General features: G+C 41.8%; 1 protein-coding gene and 1 non-coding gene across 2 annotated transcripts; both read left to right on the top strand.

Moving 5' to 3' along the window:
- The first annotated feature begins 712 nt into the window (after positions 1-712).
- On the top strand, positions 713-1,402 carry LOC147892322 (uncharacterized). Its single transcript, XM_087388851.1, has 2 exons — positions 713-1,066; positions 1,230-1,402. The coding sequence occupies exon 1, from the start codon at positions 795-797 to the stop codon at positions 1,053-1,055; it is 261 nt and encodes an 86-aa protein (XP_087244977.1). The 5' UTR covers positions 713-794; the 3' UTR covers positions 1,056-1,066; positions 1,230-1,402.
- Positions 1,403-10,217: 8,815 nt separating this feature from the next.
- On the top strand, positions 10,218-10,370 carry LOC147892321 (5.8S ribosomal RNA). The gene has a single exon (XR_015542544.1). It is a non-coding gene; the product is annotated as a 5.8S ribosomal RNA (ribosomal RNA).
- The last annotated feature ends 11,771 nt before the right edge of the window (positions 10,371-22,141 follow it).

Genomic DNA, 22,141 nt, shown 5'->3' with positions numbered 1-22,141 from the left:
CTTTATATTATTAAGAGAGAAATGGTTTTTGTCGTGATGAGCAAGGTTGCCCACAATGCCATTTCTTTGACTTGGTCCATTTGGTAGCTTTCAATTTTCATGGGTCCCATAAGCACTTGCTTTATCTTTGAGGATAGATAATGCACACCAAGAATTGATAGTGAAATATATTATGAAGGTAGAAACTGGGAATTAGATGCAAGAAAGTGTGCTTGCTTTTGCCTTCACTCTTATTATGAAAATTAATCTCAAGGTTAAAGTTATGTACAATTATTCTTGCAAATGCACATTTCGAAGGATCCAAAGTGGTTGAGACTTATTTGAAATCCCTTCAAAAGAAGAATCTTTGAGAAACTTATAGATGAACAAGGGGGACATAGGCGGCCTCCTTCTCCCTTTGTTTGAGAGATACTTGAAGGGAGAAAGGTGGGTGGAACTATGTAGAGAAAAGGCATGCGTTGCCAGAGAAAAAGTGCTCCCTTCAACCAAAAGTACACGTTTCCAATTACCGATGCTTGACAGATAGATTAACGTGTATTGCGATAAAGCAGTTGGTGAGATGAGATGGGAGGCTCATGTGGAGAGCATCTTGTGCAAGCACGAAGCTAGTGGTTTTAACTTTTCACCCATTGTTGGTTTGCTAGCTTATTAGGTGTGAACCTGAAGTGGCAAAATTGCCAACTTCTTATACAAGTCCTTATTTCGCACTAAGCAAAAGCTTCTTATACAAGTTTTTCTTCTTTCCTAAGCTTTCATTGTGGCTTTGCTTGCACGGTTTGAGGTTTTCCATCGCCATGGCCTCTCCCTTCGAGAATCAGAATTCCTGGGCAGACCAGTGGGACTCTAAAGCTGACCTCGCTAATCCCCCCTCCGAGCAGGAAAAGCAGCAGAACAGCGGCAAAATGGTGGATTACAACAAGATCAAGTCTGCCGCCAGCTCCGGCATCGAGAAGGCCAAAGTCGCTGCCTCTTCCGGTGCCAAGAAGGTCAAATCGGGTACCACATCCAGCATCCGATGGATCAAAGAAAAGTATCAGAAGAAAACGCAAAAATGATTTCTATTGCGGCAGGAGTCTTTGCCGGATCCTTCCGGTTTGTGGATCTTCGGTCAAATATGTCGTCGTTGCATCAACTGGTTTGTAGCACTCTCTGTTGGGTGAAGCAGGTAGAGTCTTCGCAGATTCTTGATACAATTCCAGCCATCATTCTTGTCTCGTCTGTGGCTGCAGCTTGACAAAATATATTCTCACTATAGGGCCTCCATGTCTTGCTTGTAAGACAAATCTCATTTCTGTACTAGATTGCCTGCATGTGTTCATGGGAATTCAGGGCCTTGATGCTTTCTTGATACATCTAAGGACCATTCTCTGATCAGGTTTATCAACCCGATCGGCTTTTTCTATTGATTTTTGGCAGCGTAAATTTCTTCTGTACTATAAACGGCTGGTGTGTGCCTCTCGAGAAAAGCTTTACAAAACGTCCGGGGCCATTTGATGGAGCAAAGTGTGTTCATCGAAGGCGTCAATCGGATATGCTTATTTCTTTGTGTTTACGTGTTCGTTTCTAGACCGTTCGATCTATATACTGTTTTTGTTTTTTGGCAGGCGCTAGTTCATGCCGTCTACGGCTTTTGTATAAACAGAACGTTCTGATTAAGTAGATGCGCAAAATGCATAGAATATCTGCTATAACGGTTCAGAAAAAAGCAAAGGGAAGTTTAAGTTATGGAAAAGTTTCTCTGGGGAATGAGCGTGCCGCTACGCGAGCCTGAAATTTGAAATGTTGAGATAACAGAAATCTGACTGCGTAGGAATGTGTGCCAGCGCCAAGCTTAATCCATTATAAAATATTTTCCTTGGTGCAAAGTCTTCTGACAGATGAACAACACTGGCAATGCAAAATGGAGCTCGAGAGTTTAGGCCTGAGTTACTGAAACGCAGCCGCCCAATAGTACCTAGATGTTGTCTTGTTTGGCTTGAAGGAATGAAAGGATTTCTGCTTTTCCCTTCATTTTTAGCGAAAGGCGATCTTGCCGTTGGAAAATTTACTTAGTGTTGTTGGTTGTCTTTTGCTCTGATTCAAGCCTGGGGAGTCATGTGCTTTACTCTAAGACAGGTCAGGTCAATATGTTTCTGACACGGAGTTCTGTTTTCATATTTTGAATGTCTAATATGGCTGTGTGACAAAAGGCTAAAATGCTTTTGGTACTCTATTAAGTCGACAGACAGTACCTGTTCTTGAAAAAATGTATAATATTTGTGCAATCCGCGAGTTGCCTAATATAGTCGACCTTTCAATGACTGTAGAGTCAATATGGGAGAGACCAAGCTTGTTTGCAACCACAGTAGAAGGGATAACGTGTAGCTGAATTTATCTGATCTAAGTATAAAATTGAAATCGTTGTACAAGAGTAGGTGAGAGGAGGGTAGCAAGCTTGTGTTGTGCAGCTTGGCATCTCCCAATATCTCATGTACAAATCCAGAAGGCGCTCATCAAGATTGCCACAACTGCATGGCTCTATGCTTGACTGAATGTGGAAGAATTTAGCTTGTCAAGGCATGAAAGAAATAATGTATATACGTGATTGGGTTGCAGCAACTGTACGTCTGCCTACGAGACCCCTACTCTTACGACTCTTCCAATTGGCTTGAGGTGGACGTGGCTGCTGCTCCACAGTCTCTCTCCCACTGTGGCTGTAGGCTGTGAAATTGCTGCTGCTGCAGGCCATTTCTGGAGGGCAGGGGCTGTAACAGTGGACGTAATCAAGTAACCACCTATCCGCTCCACGTAATCAAGTAACCATCTAAGGTTTAAGAAGAGGCTTAGACGGAGGGCTGAAAGGGGAGCAGGAGAGCTCAAAATGGGGTAGGGAGGGACTAGATGGCAAGTCAAAATGCATGTGCAATGGGAGCTGAGGCTAATTAGTCCTCCACATCCTTTTTTTTAGGTCTCTCTTGCTAAACAATCCTAGGTGCTAACCCCACTATTTTCTCTCCTTCCCTTCCCAAATAATTTAGCCCTTAAGATTACACACAATGGCTGTCCCACAAGGAGAGGTCTCAAAAGGTGGGGGTGCTTTTGCATAGTGCTCTTGGTTCTCATCTTCTGGTAGACCATTCCATTTGAATGATACTCTATGTAGACTTGTTTTGAAGGACCCGATCTCTGAAACCAATGAGCCGCTTGGGGATATAGAGGACGAGGTGCTCCTAATCCATAGGTGGCAGCTCAGAGAAGATTTGCATGTTCTGACCCACATGCAGTTGCCGTAAAAGTAAATGGAGCATGTCATGGATTTTGCAGGTGGGTGGCAGCTCCAACTGATATGCTGAATATCTATTCTTGTGAAGCCGTAGTGCACCTTCTTTAAATATCAAGAACCTCCTATGTTCATCTGCTTACTTTTGCTTAGCCTGACCATCCTGCAAATTTCATCTTAGCTAAATCATTTGTGGCTCGCTGATTTTTCACAGCCATGTCTGCAACTAAGGCATTCCATACATGCATCAAATGGGCTCATCTCAATAGATGAATGTTTGGTGGTCTTCTAACAAAATTCTGTGTCTCTAAGCCGTTTATCTGAATATCCTTTGAGTTTGAGGCCAAAAGTGCCTTAGATATTCCTTCACCATCTGTTCAACTACTCAGACTGACCATTGTCTCAGGATTGAATGTTGTACTTGGAGTGAGTACACTGCCCATGGCTGTAAATAACTTGCGCCAAAGTGGCCCATAAATAAACTTTGCATCTTTGTCAATGACAATCACCTGAGAGAATCTGTGTCTTAAACACGATCTTAGGTGCTTAGTAGTGTCTTGGTGGGGATCAAATGTCCTTGTTTCAAGTTTCTCGACCACCCCTTAAATGCTGTCCCATTAGCTGTTTGTAGAAGGCAGCTCAGTGATGAAATCCATGGCAATATCTGCCCATTTGCCTTTTGTAATGGGCAATGGATGCAACATGACTTGCGGTCCACTTTATTTTGTTGGCATGGCAAGCATTCTGACACACAGTTCTAAGGATCTCTGCAATCGAAGTGCTTCTTTGACTCAATCACAGGTCTTTGTTATGCCCGTAGAGCTGTATTTCTTTCAACATTAATATTTTATTTTTCGAGCGTGGAACCAAATAAATTCTATCTCTGGAGACCACAATAGTCCATTATGCAACTTAAATTTAGGATTCTTCTGCCACGATGAGTCCTCAGCTTCTGCATGTACTCACTCCTCTTGAATGCTATGTACCCAGTCTTAGAAAATAGTGGAGGCAGTAGACATTATGAAAGTCCACGATTAACCAATGACTGCATGAGCCCAACAAATCCTGCTTGCAAGTTGGGCCTGGAGAGAGTTTTTGAGAGTACTGTGGTCTATCTTGATGTTGGGATGTCATGAAAGAAAACCTGTACAAACTCGAATGAAAATGGCTGAGATGTATTGTTCATGAATGACTGAATAGTAGCTCACACATCAATCGATTCAAAGGGGACCACCTTGAACTCATACAAGTCTCATTCTATGGGAAAAGCTGCTTTATGCTCATCTGCTCCACATATCAACTAATGAGGCATATCAGGAAATGAGAATGCCGTAAGCAAAATCGGGGTGCATTTGCATCTATGTGCACAAAGATGTAAAAGAACAATTGCAAGTGCACCTCTGTGCACTCACTTAGTGCCATAGACCATGACATAGGTGATGATGTAATGCAAAGGCTCCCACATGGTGTGGTGCCTATGATTGTGGAGTTCCTATGATTTAGGAGCTACCTTCTTTGATGTAGGAGAGGTGCCATTGATTTAGGCCACCCTCTCTCCATTTCTATAAAAGAGGGACTTCCCTCTCACAATAAATAGAACACCCATTGCTATATCTCATGTGTTTTCACTCACCTCCATGATGAAGCTCTCCTCTCTCCCCAAGACATTTTGTCCAAACCTACTTGGCTTGGGTGCCAACAAGACAAGTAGAAAATAGTAATAGGGTACAGGCAATGGTTGAGAACCATTCGTCTTCCTACCAGATTGGCTTGAAATCCTCTTCACTTTTCGAGCTTAGCACTAAATTTGTTTAGCACCCAGTCTCACTGTTCCTTCATAAACACTTCGAAGCCCATGGGTATGCTGAGCAATTTGGAAACAGTACCTTTCTGGATCAATTGACAGCCTAGGCAATCTAGTTCCACTGAGGGTGCAATATCCCATTTTGTTGAGAATGATGAGTGAGCGTTAATCTAAACAATAGGTTTCCAGGCATTCCATTACCTCTCTCACATCACGAGTGGTGTTTCTAGGCAGCATGAGATTAGTGTCATCTGCGAATTGCTGCATAACCAATTACTTTCATTAAGGCAATTCAATTACTTTGACGATGCCCTCAGAAGTTTTGCCGCCGATGAGCAACCAACCCAAAGCATCAGCTTCTATGGCATAGAGGAGAGGGGCAATGGGGCAACCTTGTCTAATGGATCTTCTGAATGGGAAAGGTGAGGACATCTCACCATTAATGCACACCTTAGCTGAGGCATTTGAGAGCACAAGTTTGACCAAGGAGGTGAAATTTGGACCAAGGTCCATGTCTTTCATGGATTGCGTTAGGAATTCCCAGTCAAGCATGTCATAAACTTTATCAAAATCTACTTGGATAAAGCAGAGATCTTTACTCGACTCCCTATCATGTTCATAGCCTTCCCAGATATTTATAATAGCCTCTAGGAGGTGCCTCCCTTTTATAAATCCCTTCCATTCTTGCAAGATCCATCCGTCCATCTTGTCTTGAATTCTTAGGGCTAAAGCTTTGGCAAAGATTTTGTAACTGCAGTTAAGCATAGTTAGCAGTCTCTAAATTTTAATCAAATCCTTTCTTCCTTCTTTTGGAATCAGCTTGATTATTCCACTGTTCAGGTGTTCTGGAAGATAAGAAGTAAAAACACTTTCCTGCCACACCTCCAGGATCCTGGGGCCTACCCAATCCCAAAAGACCTTGTAAAACTCAACCGGTAGACTGTCCTTTTTCAAGCTTTTGCCATCCTTCATGACTAGCACCGCTTCCTTGAGTTTCCTCAGTGTAAGAGGGGCATCCAAACTCTGATGATCAAGACTTGTGACTAATCCTTGTAATACAAACTGGCATCTATTTCTTGCTCGTACCACTTCTTCATCTGAATGCATAGTATTTGACAGCAAGTTCTTAAAATGTTCACATATGAAGTCACTATTTTCAATGTCAAACTGTGCCCAATTGTTTGCACTGACTTCGGGAAGAGGAATTTCCTTAGCAGCTCTTTTCTTGTGAATTATCTTGAAAGTTTCTTTGGTGGGTCTATCAAGTTTGCCTGCCCACCATCTTCTAGTGTATAGTCTAGCTGAAGAATATCTTATGAGTTCAAGTCTGTCCAATACACTCTTGGCAAGGCAAAAGTCAATTTGAGCTTGAGTGTCCCCACTACGCGCATGAGTTTCAAGAACATCAAGACTCTTTTGGACATCATCTAGTCTCTTATAGCGGACTTTATCCCTAAGCTTTCTAGCCTACTTTAGTATTTCCTGTGTTTTAAGGACCTCCCGTGGCCAAAAGGCAGCAGTTGATTCATTCACCGAGTCTAGGGGCAGTAGGTCCACAACTCCTTCACTTTGATTTGTACCATTCCTAGCTGGAAAATACTGGGGACATCCTTAAAGCAGGATGAGGCTCTAGTTTCTGAACCAAAGTCGCACTGAACCAAAAGTTGTTTGTGGATCAGAAATTGAAAAGGTGGAATAGACAGTACTTTTCGAGCTAGAGGTGGTTTGGAGGAGATTTTGAGGGAGATAGGATCAATCAAGCCTTGCTTCTCTCCTTGACTCCCCTATCTGCCTGTTAGACCATGTTAGGTCCCCTGCACAATTCATGTCAACCAAATGAACATAATCTTTAAGGTCGCTCCATGAATGGAGCTCGGAATGGAGCTTAGAAACTCTTAATGTGGTCCCTTTACCTAGCCATATGTTAGTGCTTCTTTCCACCATGTTAAAGTCTCCTATCAAAACAACCTCGTCACCTAGATCTGATAAGGACTGCCAAGTAGTGCTTCTGTCATGATAGCTTATGGGGGCATAAACTGACCCTAGCGAGAACTTGGTTCCTTTGAGAAGGTTTTGCAACAAGATCCATCTGTTGTCTATGTCAACAACAACGTCAAGGATGCTTTGGGAGTAGTGTGACAAAATTCCAATAGCACAACCTCCTCTACCTTCTTTGTGGGAGGTGGCATACCAAGTCCTCCTCTTATCAATACATCTGAGTCATGCATCTAGAGCTTCTCCTATAGTTTTAACCTCTTGTAGAGCCAAAAAGGTTGAAGAAAGAGAATTTTCTCTCAGCCAAGTGGCCAAGATACCTATCCTTTTGGGGTCAGTGAGACCACAAATGTTCAGGAAGAACAGGAAAGAAATGGGTTTACTTACCATGCTTTTTCTACCCCTTTTTGGCCTTGGGGTTTGGGCTACTTGCATGCGCAGTAGGACCTTTGGCTATTGACAATCTCCTCTTGCTGTGTGTCATGGTCGTAGGTTTTCCTTTGACCACTATATCTTTATCCGCTTGAGGAGGAAGAAAGAGATCTTCCTCTGATTCCATCAAGGTCCTCTGTCAACATATCATTGCTCTTGTTGACTTCATCTTCAAAATCCTTGGCCCATTCTTCTCTTGGTTCAAGCTTGGGAATGGTTGGGTTCAGGGATTGTCTCTGATAACTCCTCAAAAAAGCATTTTTCATCAGGATGTCAGGAGTAAGCTTGGGTTTAGGCAATGGAATGCTACCCCCTTTTGGTTTAGCAAGGTTGTTTAGATGCATGGGAGCTTCCAGTTGTTTGGGAGTCCATTTTTCCTTAGGAACCAGAGGAGATTCAGTGTTCCCTCTGGGATCGGATCGCTTCAAGGGAAAGTTCTTTACTATGTGGTCAGACAGTTCACACAAAAAACATGAGTTTGGCAAGTTCTTGTACAAAAGTTTTTGTTCTCTGATCACTCCACGCCTGCGATTAAGGATTACAATGGTTTCAGGTAACTCTTCAGCTAGATCTAGTTGCACGCACACCTGAGGATTCCCCCTAGGATTAATGAAATGATCTCTTTCGACAGTAACTACCTCTCCTAGGCTGTTACAAATTGAGGCCTCTTGATTACAAAGCAAGAAAGGCAAGTTAAGAAGCTCTACCCAAACTAGGAGAATAGTGGAATGGGGGTTATATGGGCTGAAGGATGGAGACCACTTATCTAGATATAGAGGCTAATTGTGCACTGTCCAGACTCCATGAAGAAGTACTCTCAAAGCATGCTCAACTTTTTCAAAGAGAAAAATGAAGTATCCTCATCTTAGGAAGCGGACATTGGTGACTAGTTTACCTCTCCTACTCCAGTTGGTTTGAAACCAGCTCTCAAGAAAAGCATCTAGGGGACGCGAATCATTCAAGTACCCAATGAGTGCATGTGATTCAAGCCATTTGATAGATTCTTCAAGTAGATTTTCATCAACCTATGCAAAAACAACTTTACATGATTCAGTAGTCATCCTCTCTCCTAGAAGTACTGAGCTCGGCTTTTGAAAGTCTCCTAGAGCTTCAGGTGCTCGATTTCCAGTCGTTGTGCTATCAAAGGCGGGGGCATCATATTTGTCTCTATGGGAGTTCATGGAGGACGACGGACCATTTTTCCTTGGGATGGCTTTGCAATTGTGGTTTGGGTCCCGTGCTTCTCTCCTACTGTTGCAAGTTGATCGTTGTAGTCTTTAATCCTGAGTGCGTAAGCATGATCGGTTTCACTACTGTTGCAGAAACTTTGGTTGATTTGGTTTCTCAGTGTGAGAATCCTGGAAGTGTTCTTGGACTCATAGAGAGCTACAAACATATCCTGTTCTTCTTTGGATGTCTTGACAGTGTTGAGTTGTCCTAGCATTACATCTTGCACATTCTGCTTGATCAGATGATATGCATATTTATCTTTCTTGTCCCATTCTGCTTGAGCTCAGGCAATGGCAGGATTTGCTATAGGTGGAAAACTATTTGTGTAGCTGGAGATCTCGCTGTAGATCCCGCTCTACTGGTGCTATGACAACAGGTGGAGTAGAGCTACTGCTGGCTGGACCGTCCAATGGTCTAGGTGTAGATCCATTGACATACTTCCATTTGTCCTGAAATACAAAAATGGTCTCCATTCAGTACTTCCATGTGTCGTAATTGGAGTTGTCTAGCTTCATAGATGCCTACAAATTGAGGTTGCTAGTCATAGACATGGTGCAAGAAATGTACTCAAAGTGTTGTGAAAATCACTGTCTGAATCAACTGCAAAACACTGACTGTGGCAAGTGAAATTTGAACTGTCAGTGAAGGTAGAACTACAATATATAATTTGATCTGAATTACAAGGCTTGTAGAAAATGATGCCAAGATTGGCCAAGAGGCTTTACAAGGCTTGAAAATGATGTGCACAATGCCGTGAAATAGCCAAATACACTTTACAATGATGGCATGTGTGTGTGAAATCAAATCATGTGCTATCTGCCAATTGAACAATCAGCAATGCCTTTGAACACTCTGAATTCTACTCACTGAACTGATGAACATCAGATTTTAGGTAATGTGATGATGTGAAACCGTATGTGAGCACCAAGTAGGAACTAGTCGAGAAGTTTGGGCATGGCTTAGATTGGCAACTTGGAGAAATTCAAAGCATCTCCTCTATGGCGATCTAGTCTACTCTAATCTAGATCTATACCAACCATCGATCAATGGAAGAACAACAAATAATTTCTTTTCTTTGGTTCTTTTTATGTGCTAGGTTAGATGCGTCGATGTAGCCTGGTTAATGTGCTTATTGTAAGAAGTGGATTTATCGGTGAGGCTCAAAAGTGAGGACCATTAACACACATCCATGAGAAACACCATGAACTGTGCATGTAACGTCGAGAGGCCATGATTGAAGTCACAGCCCATGAGCACCATGCCACCCGCTAGAACCAAGCAAAAGGGGGCATGGTGTTCAGTCAAGGTGGCCCGTCAGCTACGCAGTGGTCATGGGGATTTTCCCCTACCCACTGTGCAGGCAGCCTCCCTCCTCTGTGCCTCGACATGGGGCTGCATGGATAAACCTTCAGCCACCCTTGCTGGGGGTACAAGGCACCTAAGAAACACAACTTTTTGAGCTTCCTCCCTTGTGGATGATGTAATGCAAGTAAAAACGACTCTCAGCAATGGATATCTTGGCTCATGCAAAGATTAAGAACGCAACAAAATGCGATACGTAGTGTGAATTGCAAAACTCTATGAATCACTGAGTCTTTGAATGCAACTTGCCCTCGTGGCTCATCCAAGGGCATGCTTATCTCAGCATCCTCACCAGAATCACGCCACTCCCCTTCCTTTTTGAGGGGGGCCGAGGGACAAATCTGGCCATCCACGACACTCCTCCAAGGTGGCACGGTTGGCAAAAATGGATCGGTGGCATCGAGTGGCAAGGTACCGCAAGGGTGATCCATCCCCTCATGGGGCCACAGTTTGCAAACGAATTTCCTAGAGGTGCATACACTGAGATGAGGCTCACAACAACGGGTGCCAACGTGCTCCCCCTCGATCAAAGCATGGACCTCAGATTAGGCAAGGCTACCCGCTGAGTTTAAGCATATCAATAAGTAGAGGAAAAGAAACTAATGAGTATTTTTGAATTGCATTTTGTCATGGTCTATCAAGGCAATTAAATTTTATTTTGATTCCATTATCCTCACAAAAAATTCATAAATTATATAGACATATATTCACCTTCTTCTATATGTGATCTAAGGACTTTGATTTTTCTACTTGTATGGTGTTCTACCATGGCTTTGCATTCTCTAAGTTTGGTTTTCTACCATGGATGTGGATTCTCTAAATCTATCAAAGACTTTTTACTTTGATTTAAAAAAGTAGAACAAAGAATATTTAGTAGTCATCAATAAATGTTACACAATAAATTGATCCATTCACAATTCTAGTTTATGTATAATCTAATACATTGGGTTGTATCAAGTCAAGAGTGCCTCTCAAACTGCCAAAGTTGGTTTGCAGCTTTCTTTTGAATATGGCATGGTTCTTGACATTTTTCTTTTAAATGTTGACATGGTATTTGCTTTTACCTTTTGATTCTGTAATGGACTACATTTGTTCATCCATAAATTTACTAACAATGTTGGGTTTTAGGTCCACCTTTTTTATCGCTTTGTTGATTTGCATAATAAGTATGGTTGTGTCCATGAGAATTTCCTCTTCCAAGAAAATTTCCTCTACTAGTATTGTGTTGACCACTTTGATCAATTTGTTTCTTTCTATAATCTCTTTCATAATGCCCAAATTTGTGATAGTGGTTGCATTGAATGCTTAACAATTTATGAAGAATTTCCTCAATCGTGGAAGTTTCTTCTATTTGGATGATTTCCTCTTGAATGTAGATGTTGATGATTGCACTATTTTGTGGTTAATAATAATCATGTTGTTGATGTTGACTTTATATGTTGATCAATGTCTTCCTTTATTTCTATTGGAGGCTACAAATTTTTCCTTATTTGTTTTTGAGTTCACGCTCAACGTCATGTGATCATGTGTGCATAGCACCATCACGTGATCATATGTGCATAGCACTAACCTTATAGAGTGCTATAAAGGAAAGGGTTAGATCCCCTAACCCTAACCTAAAAGGGTTTGTATATATTCTATTTTTTCAAGTAAATCTAGTGTACAGTTAGTCATTTGTGGTGTGCTCTCTAGCTGTGCCCTCTCTCCTCATCTCTACTCTTCTCCTCTCCCCTCTTCATATTTTGTCAACACAATCATCTCCAAGCACACAAGAGAAGAGGGTGAACAAGGAAGAGAAGAAAGAGAAGCAAAGGGTGAACAAGGAAGAGAAGCAACTTTAAAGAAGGACAAGAAGCTTCCATACCTCTATCTAAGGTAAGTCTCTTTACGGTTGATCTTCTTTGAAAGTTGCTCTCTTTGGATTCGTCCTTTGTCATATCCAAGAAATGAATATTTTTGGTATCAATGTTGCGCTTTTGTGTCGGGCGCATGTCCTTTTCGAGTTTTTAGAATAGTCCGTCTGTTGGAGTGCGTCTATAAATGCATCTGAGAGCACATCTAAAACCGCGTCTATAAGTGTGTCTATAGATGTGTCTACTCTGTTTTCAGAAATAGATAGCCACGTCTATAGACGCGCTCTTATATGCAAAAATAGACGTGCTTCTCAGATGCATCTATAGACGTGCTCCGATAATTTTAGGCCCTTCCCTTCCCTTCCCTTCTCTTCTCTTCCCTTCCCTTCCCTTTCCCTCTCTTCTCTTCCCTTCCCTTTCCTTTCCTTTCTCTTTCCTCTTCCCTTTCCCTTTCCCTTTCCCTTTCCACTTCCAAGAAAAGGATTTGCCTCTCTTTTCTTCTCTCTTTTCCTATATTTGCCTCTTTTTCCTTCTCTCTTTTATCCTGTCTTTCCCTCTCTTTTCGTGGTAATTTTTCTCTCTCTTTTTCTCTTCTTTTTCTCTTCTCAGCTCATCAATAATCTTCTTTTTTTCTTTTTTCCAATTCATCATGTGGCCAGGAAGCTCTTTAGGCTCACCTGATCTTCGGGAGACCATCTTTCGAGAGTTATATAACCTTTTGGGGCACCCTCCTAGTCTTGGGGAGTTGTACGGCTACATGACGGGTACTCTAAACACCCCCCAAGAGTCGGCACTACAAACTCCAAACCACCCCAACCCCACACCAGCTGAGATTACCCCATCGGAGTCAACACAACCCAGCTAGCTACATAGCCGAGCCCCTTTCCCCATGTTGTCTTATGCCCCTTTCCCCATGCCATCTTATGCCCCTTCCCCCATGCAGTCAGGAGGTCCTTCTGTCTCACAAAGCCGTCGGCATACTCTTGTGCAGTCGAGACTCGGTTCTTTAGTTACGAGTGGTCCACGTAGTCCCGTGCAATCTCCAACTATGAGTGGCCAACGTACTAGCTCGACACGACATGGTAGCAAGCGTAGTAGTAGGGAGAGCAGTGGGGATGCATGGCATAGTGCTTTGGGAGGGGTGGTGGTGGGGATGAGGATGATTCAAATGATTTAGATGTGCCTCCGGGTGATGGTACGATCTTCTATGACATTACTCAAACAGGAGGCATCTTAATGGGTGCACGGTGGAAGGACATCATGGCCTTCATGCGCTCTATAATTGCTAACAATTACAGAGATTGCTTTATCCACTACAAAGACCATCCAAAGAGGTTGGCTCATGAGACCCTCGCTGTTGTTCGCTCTAGGTATCCTAACCCTCCCAATGTTCAGTTCACAGATAAATGGGCCAAGTCAAAGATTGTTACGATACTTGGCAATAAAAGATCTTCGCTTAAGAGGCAAGCACTAGCGGAGCTTGCCAGGCTTGAGGGAGGTCAACCACCAAGGGGCCCACCCCACACTGCTCACAACTGTGAGTGGAAGAAAGCAATGAAGTCAGCGAGGGAGGAACCCAATCTGTAGCACGTGGAGGCACGAAGGATCCAAATGGAGCAATATGGAAGCGTGCATTTTGGAGCAGCGGGTGTTGAATCATGGGAGGCCTGATTTGTAAGTATCGATCTCAAATTATATTATCTATGTAGTTTATTAGGAGGTTGTTTCTTTGTACCAACCCCTCCGCAAATTGTGTCATCTTGCAGCTTGATATTGTGGGCAGGTACCCTACTCCTATCGAGATAGCCTAACACCACCACCATCGTAGAGGAGATACATGGAGGCACTTCTATAATGACGGGTTGATTACTAAGGAGCAATATATCTAGGCTACTGGAGCGTCCCCCGAGGTATTTGAAAGTAATTAAATAATGTCAATATTATAAGTAAAGATTTGATTTTTCATACATTGATATATGTTCTCCCTTGTTTACAGGCCCCTGCACAAGAAGACGAGGAAGAAGACGAGAAAGGAGGCAGAGACGGGAGTGCAGAAGGGAGCGTAGAAGGGAGTGAGGATGTGGAGAACTCAGATTAGTCATAGAAGTAGTGCTAGCTACTCTTTCTTGTACTTAAAGCCACTGGCTTGGCTTCGTGCCTCTTATATATACACTCCTCTTATTTTTGGTACTTGAAGCCACATGACATGGCTTAGCTTCATGCTATATGTACATACAAGCACTTTTTGAGCTATGAATTTATATACTCTTTTTATTTTTTTGGCTTTCAATTTTCTTGTGCAACGTTCTATCAATTAATGCCTTGTGAACTAAACGTTTTGGAGTTGTAATGTTATATTTGGAATTGTAATTGTCGACTATAGACATGCTTGCAAGAGTGCTAATTAAAATGCAGTTGGCTATAAGAATTGAATTACACAATGTGGAAATGGGATTCCTGTAACTACATAGCACACACAACATACACAGCATTCTGTTCAAGCACACAAAATTTAAAAAATATTATGAAGCACGTCTATCAAACCGTCTATAAACATGTCTATATACATGTCTATCTGTTCGAGGAGAGTCTATTTGCGTGTCTATAAAAGCATCTATAAGACCGTTTATAAATGCGTCTATACACACATTTAACGATGCATCAGGCAACTAGCGAAGGACCACAAATAGGACATGCATGGTAACCCGATGTAGTGAAACCTGAACAATAGACGCAACTAAGAGTTCCAGGTGGGTTTAGGATGCCACATCGATTGCCTACTCATAATTAAAAGTGCAATGCTTACTTAAACACTCGCCATAGCCTGGAAAGTCATGCATTGTCCACATCAAGATTGCTTTGTAGTTGAAGTCTCATGAGAGGGAGGTCTGATCACATTATGCACCTCGATACCTCTCCAAAGTATCTCTAGCTTGTCAATCAAAGGCTCCAAATAAACATTAGGATTTTTGACTTTATGTTTCCCTAGAATTAGAAGGGATAACATAACATGTCCTTTCTTAATTGCCATAGAGGGTGGAAGATTATAATTCACCAATATCACTGGCCATACACTGTAAGAGGTGCTTTTGAGACCAAATGGGTTCACACCATCCATACCCAATCCAAGTCTCAAGCTCCTAGGTTCTTCCTTGAAGCTTGGCCATGTGTCTTCAATATGCTTCCACGTAGGAGTGTCTGCGGGAGTTCTCCACTTGCCATCGGTTGATCGATGGGAGGAATGCAATGATATGAGCTCTGCAATGGATTTGCACTTGAACATATGTTGGATGCGAGGGATTATGGAAAAATGTCACAGAACCTTACGAGGCACATCCAAAGTTTCTAGATCTGCTCTATATCTTGCCTCTCCACAAGTAGGACACTCTCTTGCATCCTTATGTTGTCCATGAAACAGAAGCAATTGTTGATGCATGCATGGGTGCGCTTGTAATCTAATCCTCCAAGAGAGGTCACATGTTGGCTTACCATATCTCTTGAGGTCGGTAATTTATTCTCCCTTGGAAGCATTTTACACAATAGCCTACACATGAAGACCATAAACGAGAAAAAGCATTCGAGTAATTGACCCACTAGCATAATGACTTTAAAGCTTACTTGAGTAATGCATTCAAACTCGCATTGCTCCATCCATAGAGGGTCTGCAAGTTTAGTAACTCAAGGGAGGCACGTAGAACAAAGAATGTGCACCCCTCAAATAGTGGAGTCGATGCTGCGGTAAAAAGATCGTCTTGCTCCATGCTATCATCCCTACCTGAGGATTGATGGACATATAAATCCCGCACCACATCATCAAACACCTCCTCTTGGTGGGCCTTCTTTGATCTGCCTTGCTAGCTGCATGTCTTCTCTGATCCGCCTTGTGGGTCGCCTTGCCAGCTGCATGTCTTTTGCCATGATCGTAACCCTCTTGGCATGGATTGCACATAAGTTTGTGTCCTTAAGAAGAGTTACGATTGCCACTTCTGCTGCCTTTTATATGGCGGTAGATGCGATTGATTGAATACGATAGTCATCCCTGTAGGACTGCATAATCTCTTTCATCAATCGAGCGAACAGAGCTCTTGGGATTAGAAGGTTCATGCTACTTTGATACTTTCTTATCTCTTGAAGCGCCTTCCTTCCAAGCTTTCTACGGTGTCTTCTAGGGACTCCACCTCCACCTCCACCTCACCTACTACGAGCTTTGCCGTTTCCTTTTGCTATGTGATGTAATTCTGGCAAAGATTTTCCACCCTGTCTAGAATGTGGAAAGTCCTGAGTAGCATTGTGCCATGCGGGTCGTCATTGTTGCCTCTCCATTTGTGCCCTTTGTTGTTGAGCCAATTGAATCCGCATTTGCCTGGCATCTTCTTGTCCTCTGGCCCATTCTTCCAATCTGCATCTTTTGCGCTCCTGTTCTTCTGGTTTGCTTTTTGGCTCTTGAGGTGCCTCGGGCTAACTCTGAGGATTGGTTATCTATTTGCTCATTGGTTTCTGTCCTCTCCTGCCTCCTCTTTCTTCTCTCTTTCGATCATTGCATTGTATACATCGGGAGGGATTGGGAGCTTTGTTCTAGAATCCAACTGGTCTTCCAGTCTGCTTTGTTCTTGCCATGTCGGTGATGGTGGAGCTATGGGAAATGTGACGGTAGGAAGGAATGTACTAGTATAAGAGAGTACTGGTGGTACTGAGAAAGAAAAGGTATTTGCATATATATAGGGGTATATTTATTTTGTGCATCATTATTAGGTAGCCCCACCCCCCCCCTCTTCCCCCTTTACCCCCCCTCAACCCCTCCTTCCCCCTCCTATTTGTCATCGTCCCCTCAGGGGTTTTAACCTCACAAAATTTTACTGTACCACGTGCATTGTAAAGAAGTGATATTTATCAAAAAAATTACTTAGTTCATTAAAACATTGGGTTTTTTCATTCAACTTTAGGAAAAAATTACGTAAAGAGGAGGGGTGTTTGTTTTGGGGAAAAAAACTTATTTAAGGGGTTTTTGAAATTCCCCTTGAACTCCCGTGAGGTCGCTCCCCCAACCTTTTCTCATCGTCTGCCCTTGTTGGGTTCACAAGTACAAAATTCAATGCTTGTTTTTAAAAAAAAAAGCCAATTAATCAAATGTTCACAAGAAATATTGAAGTGCAATTTTAATTAACATCAAAGTACATTTAGTTTAGCAATCCAATGCTTTCCAACATGACTTCTGGTTGCTATCCAACTTCTATGTTTTTGGGAAGCTTGCGAAGATATCCATGAATGCCTTCTTTTACTCATTTGAGTTCGACGAACTACTTGGGCTAACTCCGTTTGCAAAGCTTTATTCCTTGCATACAAGGAACCGACTATATCATGATAGAACCACTCGAACATCTCATGAAGAGCATTACTTCCATTAATCCCCACTCCATGTCGCGTACTCTTGAAATAAGCACCTCGAGCTCTATAATGAGACTTTTCCATCCCTTGGGCACTCCAAGCATTCAAGGAACCATATTGGCAAAGCAACCATGGACCATGAGCATAAAGAATGTGCTACATACATAGAAAAAACACATGAGGTAAACAAGAATAAATTGATTGCAATTAAAATTTTGAAAATAGCAAAGACCAAACACACCATGTAGTGAGTAATGGAACTCTCTCACGATGACTTTATATAGTTGCACACCATCATTGTCTATGGAAGGCTTCCTCAAGATCTTTGCCAGATTATCCAATTCTTTCCAAGCATGTACTCTCAAGGTTCTGACATGAGGATCAGCTTCCAAATATGGGGACAAAAAAGTACATCTGCCTAGGTCCTTGGTGGTCCCCAAAAGTGCACCTCACTCTCCCAGTTGGAGGGTCCCCCCACTCTCAAAAAGTTCTCTCTTAACAACCTTTACGTGGTCCACATTCTCAAAAAGTATCTCGCGGGTACACCCTAGTCCAAAAATTTGAAAATTTTCAAAAGTGCCCAAAATGGCCCAAAACTCTTCAAAACTTTCCCCCCTTGCTAGCTTTGAGGGAGCCAATGGAGCCTTGGATGATTATTGTGGCATAATCCAAGATATTATTAAGCTTGACTTTCAACGCTTCTTTGTGTATGTTTTGGATGTAAAGTGGTTTAAGGACATGGTGGAAAGAGGCCCTAATGCAACAATCAAACGCCATGCAAGTGGCTTTGTAACTATTGACTCCACAAAGTTTTGGCAAAGTAGGAAGGACACACTAGTACTACTGCAACAATGTGAACAGGTACTGTGCACACATATAAAAATACTCGCTTTTAAATATTTGATACCTTCGATGCAAGGAAAATAACATGATTGTATTTGTGTTTGAATTAGGTTGTCTATCACCCAATGGTGGATAATAATAGATGGTGGCATGTCATATCTATTATGCCATTTTCCAAAGTGATGTATAGTACATAAACTAATATGGAGCATATGGAGGATGGTCATGGCCATGGAGGTGATGATGATTGTGATACGAGAGAGGAGGATGATCATGAGATAGGAGATACAGATATTGAGGCCATTACCTATGAGGACGAGCCTACCATTGGTGATGCTGATTTTGATGAGCACATGAGTAGCTAGCACAAGTAGTAGTGGGCTGAATGTATTTGTAGATCTAAACACTTGTTTGGATTTTGAAGTAGATAGTTTGGCAAGGGTTGAATCTCATTGAGGATGAGATTGAACCATAGCCCATCATTGATATTGGCAAAACTATTATTCCTCACCTCACTTAATTCTTGTATATGTGGGCTTGCAAAAAAGCATTGATGTTTTTGTTAAAATTATGTGCTTTGGTAATCATGGGTAATGTTTGGAAAGCAGTGATGTACACCAAAATCTCACTTTTTGTATTCTCTATTTTAGGTCTAAATACGCGTCTAATTCTCAGTGTAGACGCGCTAATAAACGCGCTAATACACACGCAACTAGATGCACTGACAGACGCAGTGTTAGACGGGCCCGTATTTTCTCAGTGTAGATGTGCTAATAGATGTGTCAATACATGCGCAAATAGATGAGCTATTAGACGCGTCCGTAATTTCTCTATTCAAGCAACACCTATAGACGCGCCTGCTATTTTACGTGTTTATCAAACGCGTCTATAGTTGCTTTGTGTTGTTGTGTGAGCCGATAAGGGTTTGTAACTATTGTGTGCTATATTGGCTGGAAATAAAGATTGCTTACTAACACTAGCTTTTGTTTAGATACTCCATCTTTTATCGTTTACCGTATTGGTCCCACCTCAAGATCAATCACCTGCTTGATGCCATGCATATCTTCAAGAATGTGGCATCTATCATTTAGGAATATTTGAATGGGATATGAGATTCCACAGGCATAAGGGAGGATCTATGCACCATAGGGAGGATGTGTGGAGCTTGGCCACAAGAGAGGCCAATTGGGCGTGTCTTTTTACCTCATGCACCGTGGAGGTTATCAAAGCTAGAGATGGTGGTGGTGAAGTGAGCTATCACTATAGTTCGTACTCCCACTGGATGCATGAGGTGTTTGAATGGGGCCTTCACAAAGAGCAAGAAAAGAGGTGTAGAGCAATTATATGGCTTGAAATCTCATGATTAGCACAAGATGCTCCAAGTATTTTATGTGCATAAAGTCTTTTTTCTTCCAAATTTGTGAGTGAATTAGAAGCAACTAATCAACCATTCCTCGTGTGTTCAGTTCATACTACCTACTAGCATTTCTCGCAGTGCATTGAAGGACGTGAAGGATTGTATTTACAAGATGGGCGAGCTTGTGAGGTACTTTACAGGATACAAAATGTGAATATTGTATTTACAAGATAGGTGAGCTTGTGTGGTACTTTACAAGATGTAAGGTGTTCATATTGCTAATATTGCGTACTTTTTCCTTTCTAGGTATGTTAGGTCAAAGGAAATAGATCCCACCATGCTTGAGAATGCTCGAGTTATGTCAATGGAGGTGGTTTGTTTAGTGGAGGAGACATTTCCACGTTCTATTCTCACAAGCCAACTACATCTCATAGTGCATTTGGTGTATGAGATCGCAATATGCGGTACTGTACAATATGCACGATGGTTATTCTTCCTCGAGTGCTTCATGAAGACCTTGAAGGGAAGAGTCACTTGTATATATTTCTGAGTTTCTTGTTGATGTGGATAGCTCTCTCCCACGACTATGGAGAGATGATGAAGACCTAAGGATGACCTCTATTGTGCCTTAAGCAAAAGGACACAGCAAAGTAATAGACACGGAGTTGCTTAATAATATCAACCTCTATTGCATGCTTAATAGTGATGTGATGAAAAGATGGGTGATAAGATACGAGGATGCAAAGGCAAGAAGACAAGGAGAAAGGGCCCTCTTTCATACACACCATGGATCTCTGTGCCATACCCTCAGCATCTAAGAGCACTTCCAAAGGATATTCATGTGGATTGGCTACTTGACAAAATGGAGAGAGTAGAGAGAGACGAGGGGATGCATATCACAATGGAAGAATGGGAGTATGCTAGGGGATGCATGAGCAAGGTCGGTATATAGAATGTTATGCATAAGTTAGGAGCTTTCAACAATTTAGATTGCTTATTTAATTGACTTTGTCTTGGTGTAGTGTACTATGTTCAATGCTATATGGTGTGAGGGCAAGCATTTTCGAACACAACAAATTGATGATAAGAGAAACACACAAGATTGCGGCGTCATTGCTAGCTTTAACGGAGCCAATGGAGCCATGGATGATTATTGTGGCATAGTCCAAGATATTATTAAGCTTAAATTTCAATGCTTCTTTGTGCATGTTTTGGATGTAAAGTGGTTTAAGGATGTGGTGGAAAGAGGCCCTAATGTAACAATCAAACGCCATACAAGTGGCTTTGTAACTATTGACTCCACAAAGTTTTGGCAAAGTAAGAAGGACACACTAGTACTATTGTAACAATGTGAACAGGTATTGTACACACATATAAAAATACTCACTTTTAAATATTTGATACCTTCGATGCAAGGAAAATAACATGATTGTATTTGTGTTTGAATTAGGTTGTCTATCAACCAATGGTGGTGGATAATAATAGGTGGTGGCATGTCATACCTATTATGCCACGTTCCAAAGTGATGTATAGTACATTTACTAATATGGAGGTATGGAGGATGATCATGGCCATGGAGGTGATGATGACCGTGATATGAGAGAGGAGGATGATCATGAGATAAGAGATACAGATATTGAGGCCATTACCCATGAGGACGAGCCTACCATTGGTGATGCTGATTTTGATGAGCACATGATTAGTAGCACAAGTAGTAGTGGGTTGAATGTATTTGTAGATCTCAGCACTGGTTTGGATTTTGAAGTAGATAGTTTGGCAAGGGTTGATCTCATTGAGGATGAGATTGAACCATAGCCCATCATTGATATTGGCAAAACTATTTTACATATTGTCTCATTCTCCTCACCTCACTTAATTTTTGTATATGTGAGTTTGCCAAAAAGCATTGATATTTTTGTTAAAATTACATGCTTTGGTAATCATGAGCAATGTTTGGAAAGTAGTGATGTACATTTAGCAGCCTGCACCAAAATCTCACTTTCTGTATTCTCTATTTTGCGTCTAAATCCGTGTTTAATTCTCAGTGCAAATGCGCTAATAGACACATAAATAGATGCGCTATTAGATGCGCCCGTATTTTTGCTATTCTAACAGTGCCTATAGACGTGCTCGCTATTTTGCGCGTCCATAGTTGCTTTGTCTTATTGTGATTCCTCTCTTTTGATGCATGTTCTTGCTTCGAGGGAAGATTCAAAATCTATAGCAGAGATAGCCAAGTTGGATGCAAGATCAAACGATGATAATTCATATGATTATAGTCTGTCACAATATTATATAGGTTGCAACCAAGGATGACTTGTGAGCATAGCCTTTGGTCTTCAATCTCCAAAAGGCACAAATCTTTGCACATCACCAAGTTAGTAATAAAATACCACCCCTGACATTTGCAGGGAGGATCGGGTTCTAATGGACCTTGTGTTGTGTCTCATGTTCATATCTTTACTCATTCTTTTTTTTTTCTTAAAAAATATATCATGAAACAGCAAGATTCAAGCTCAATTTCAAGTCAGTGGTTACATGCTCCATGCAAAAAATGGGACTCTGAAGTGAATCAGTATACGGAGTAGACAATAAATGAATGAATGCATGCCAAGGACTCG

The sequence above is a fragment of the Dipteris shenzhenensis genome, chromosome 17 (genome assembly GCF_047967505.1).
Source record: "Dipteris shenzhenensis isolate YYH24624 ecotype China chromosome 17, Dip_SZ_1.0, whole genome shotgun sequence".
Lineage (NCBI taxonomy): Eukaryota > Viridiplantae > Streptophyta > Polypodiopsida > Gleicheniales > Dipteridaceae > Dipteris > Dipteris shenzhenensis.
This window is presented reverse-complemented; position numbering and strand designations above follow the sequence as displayed.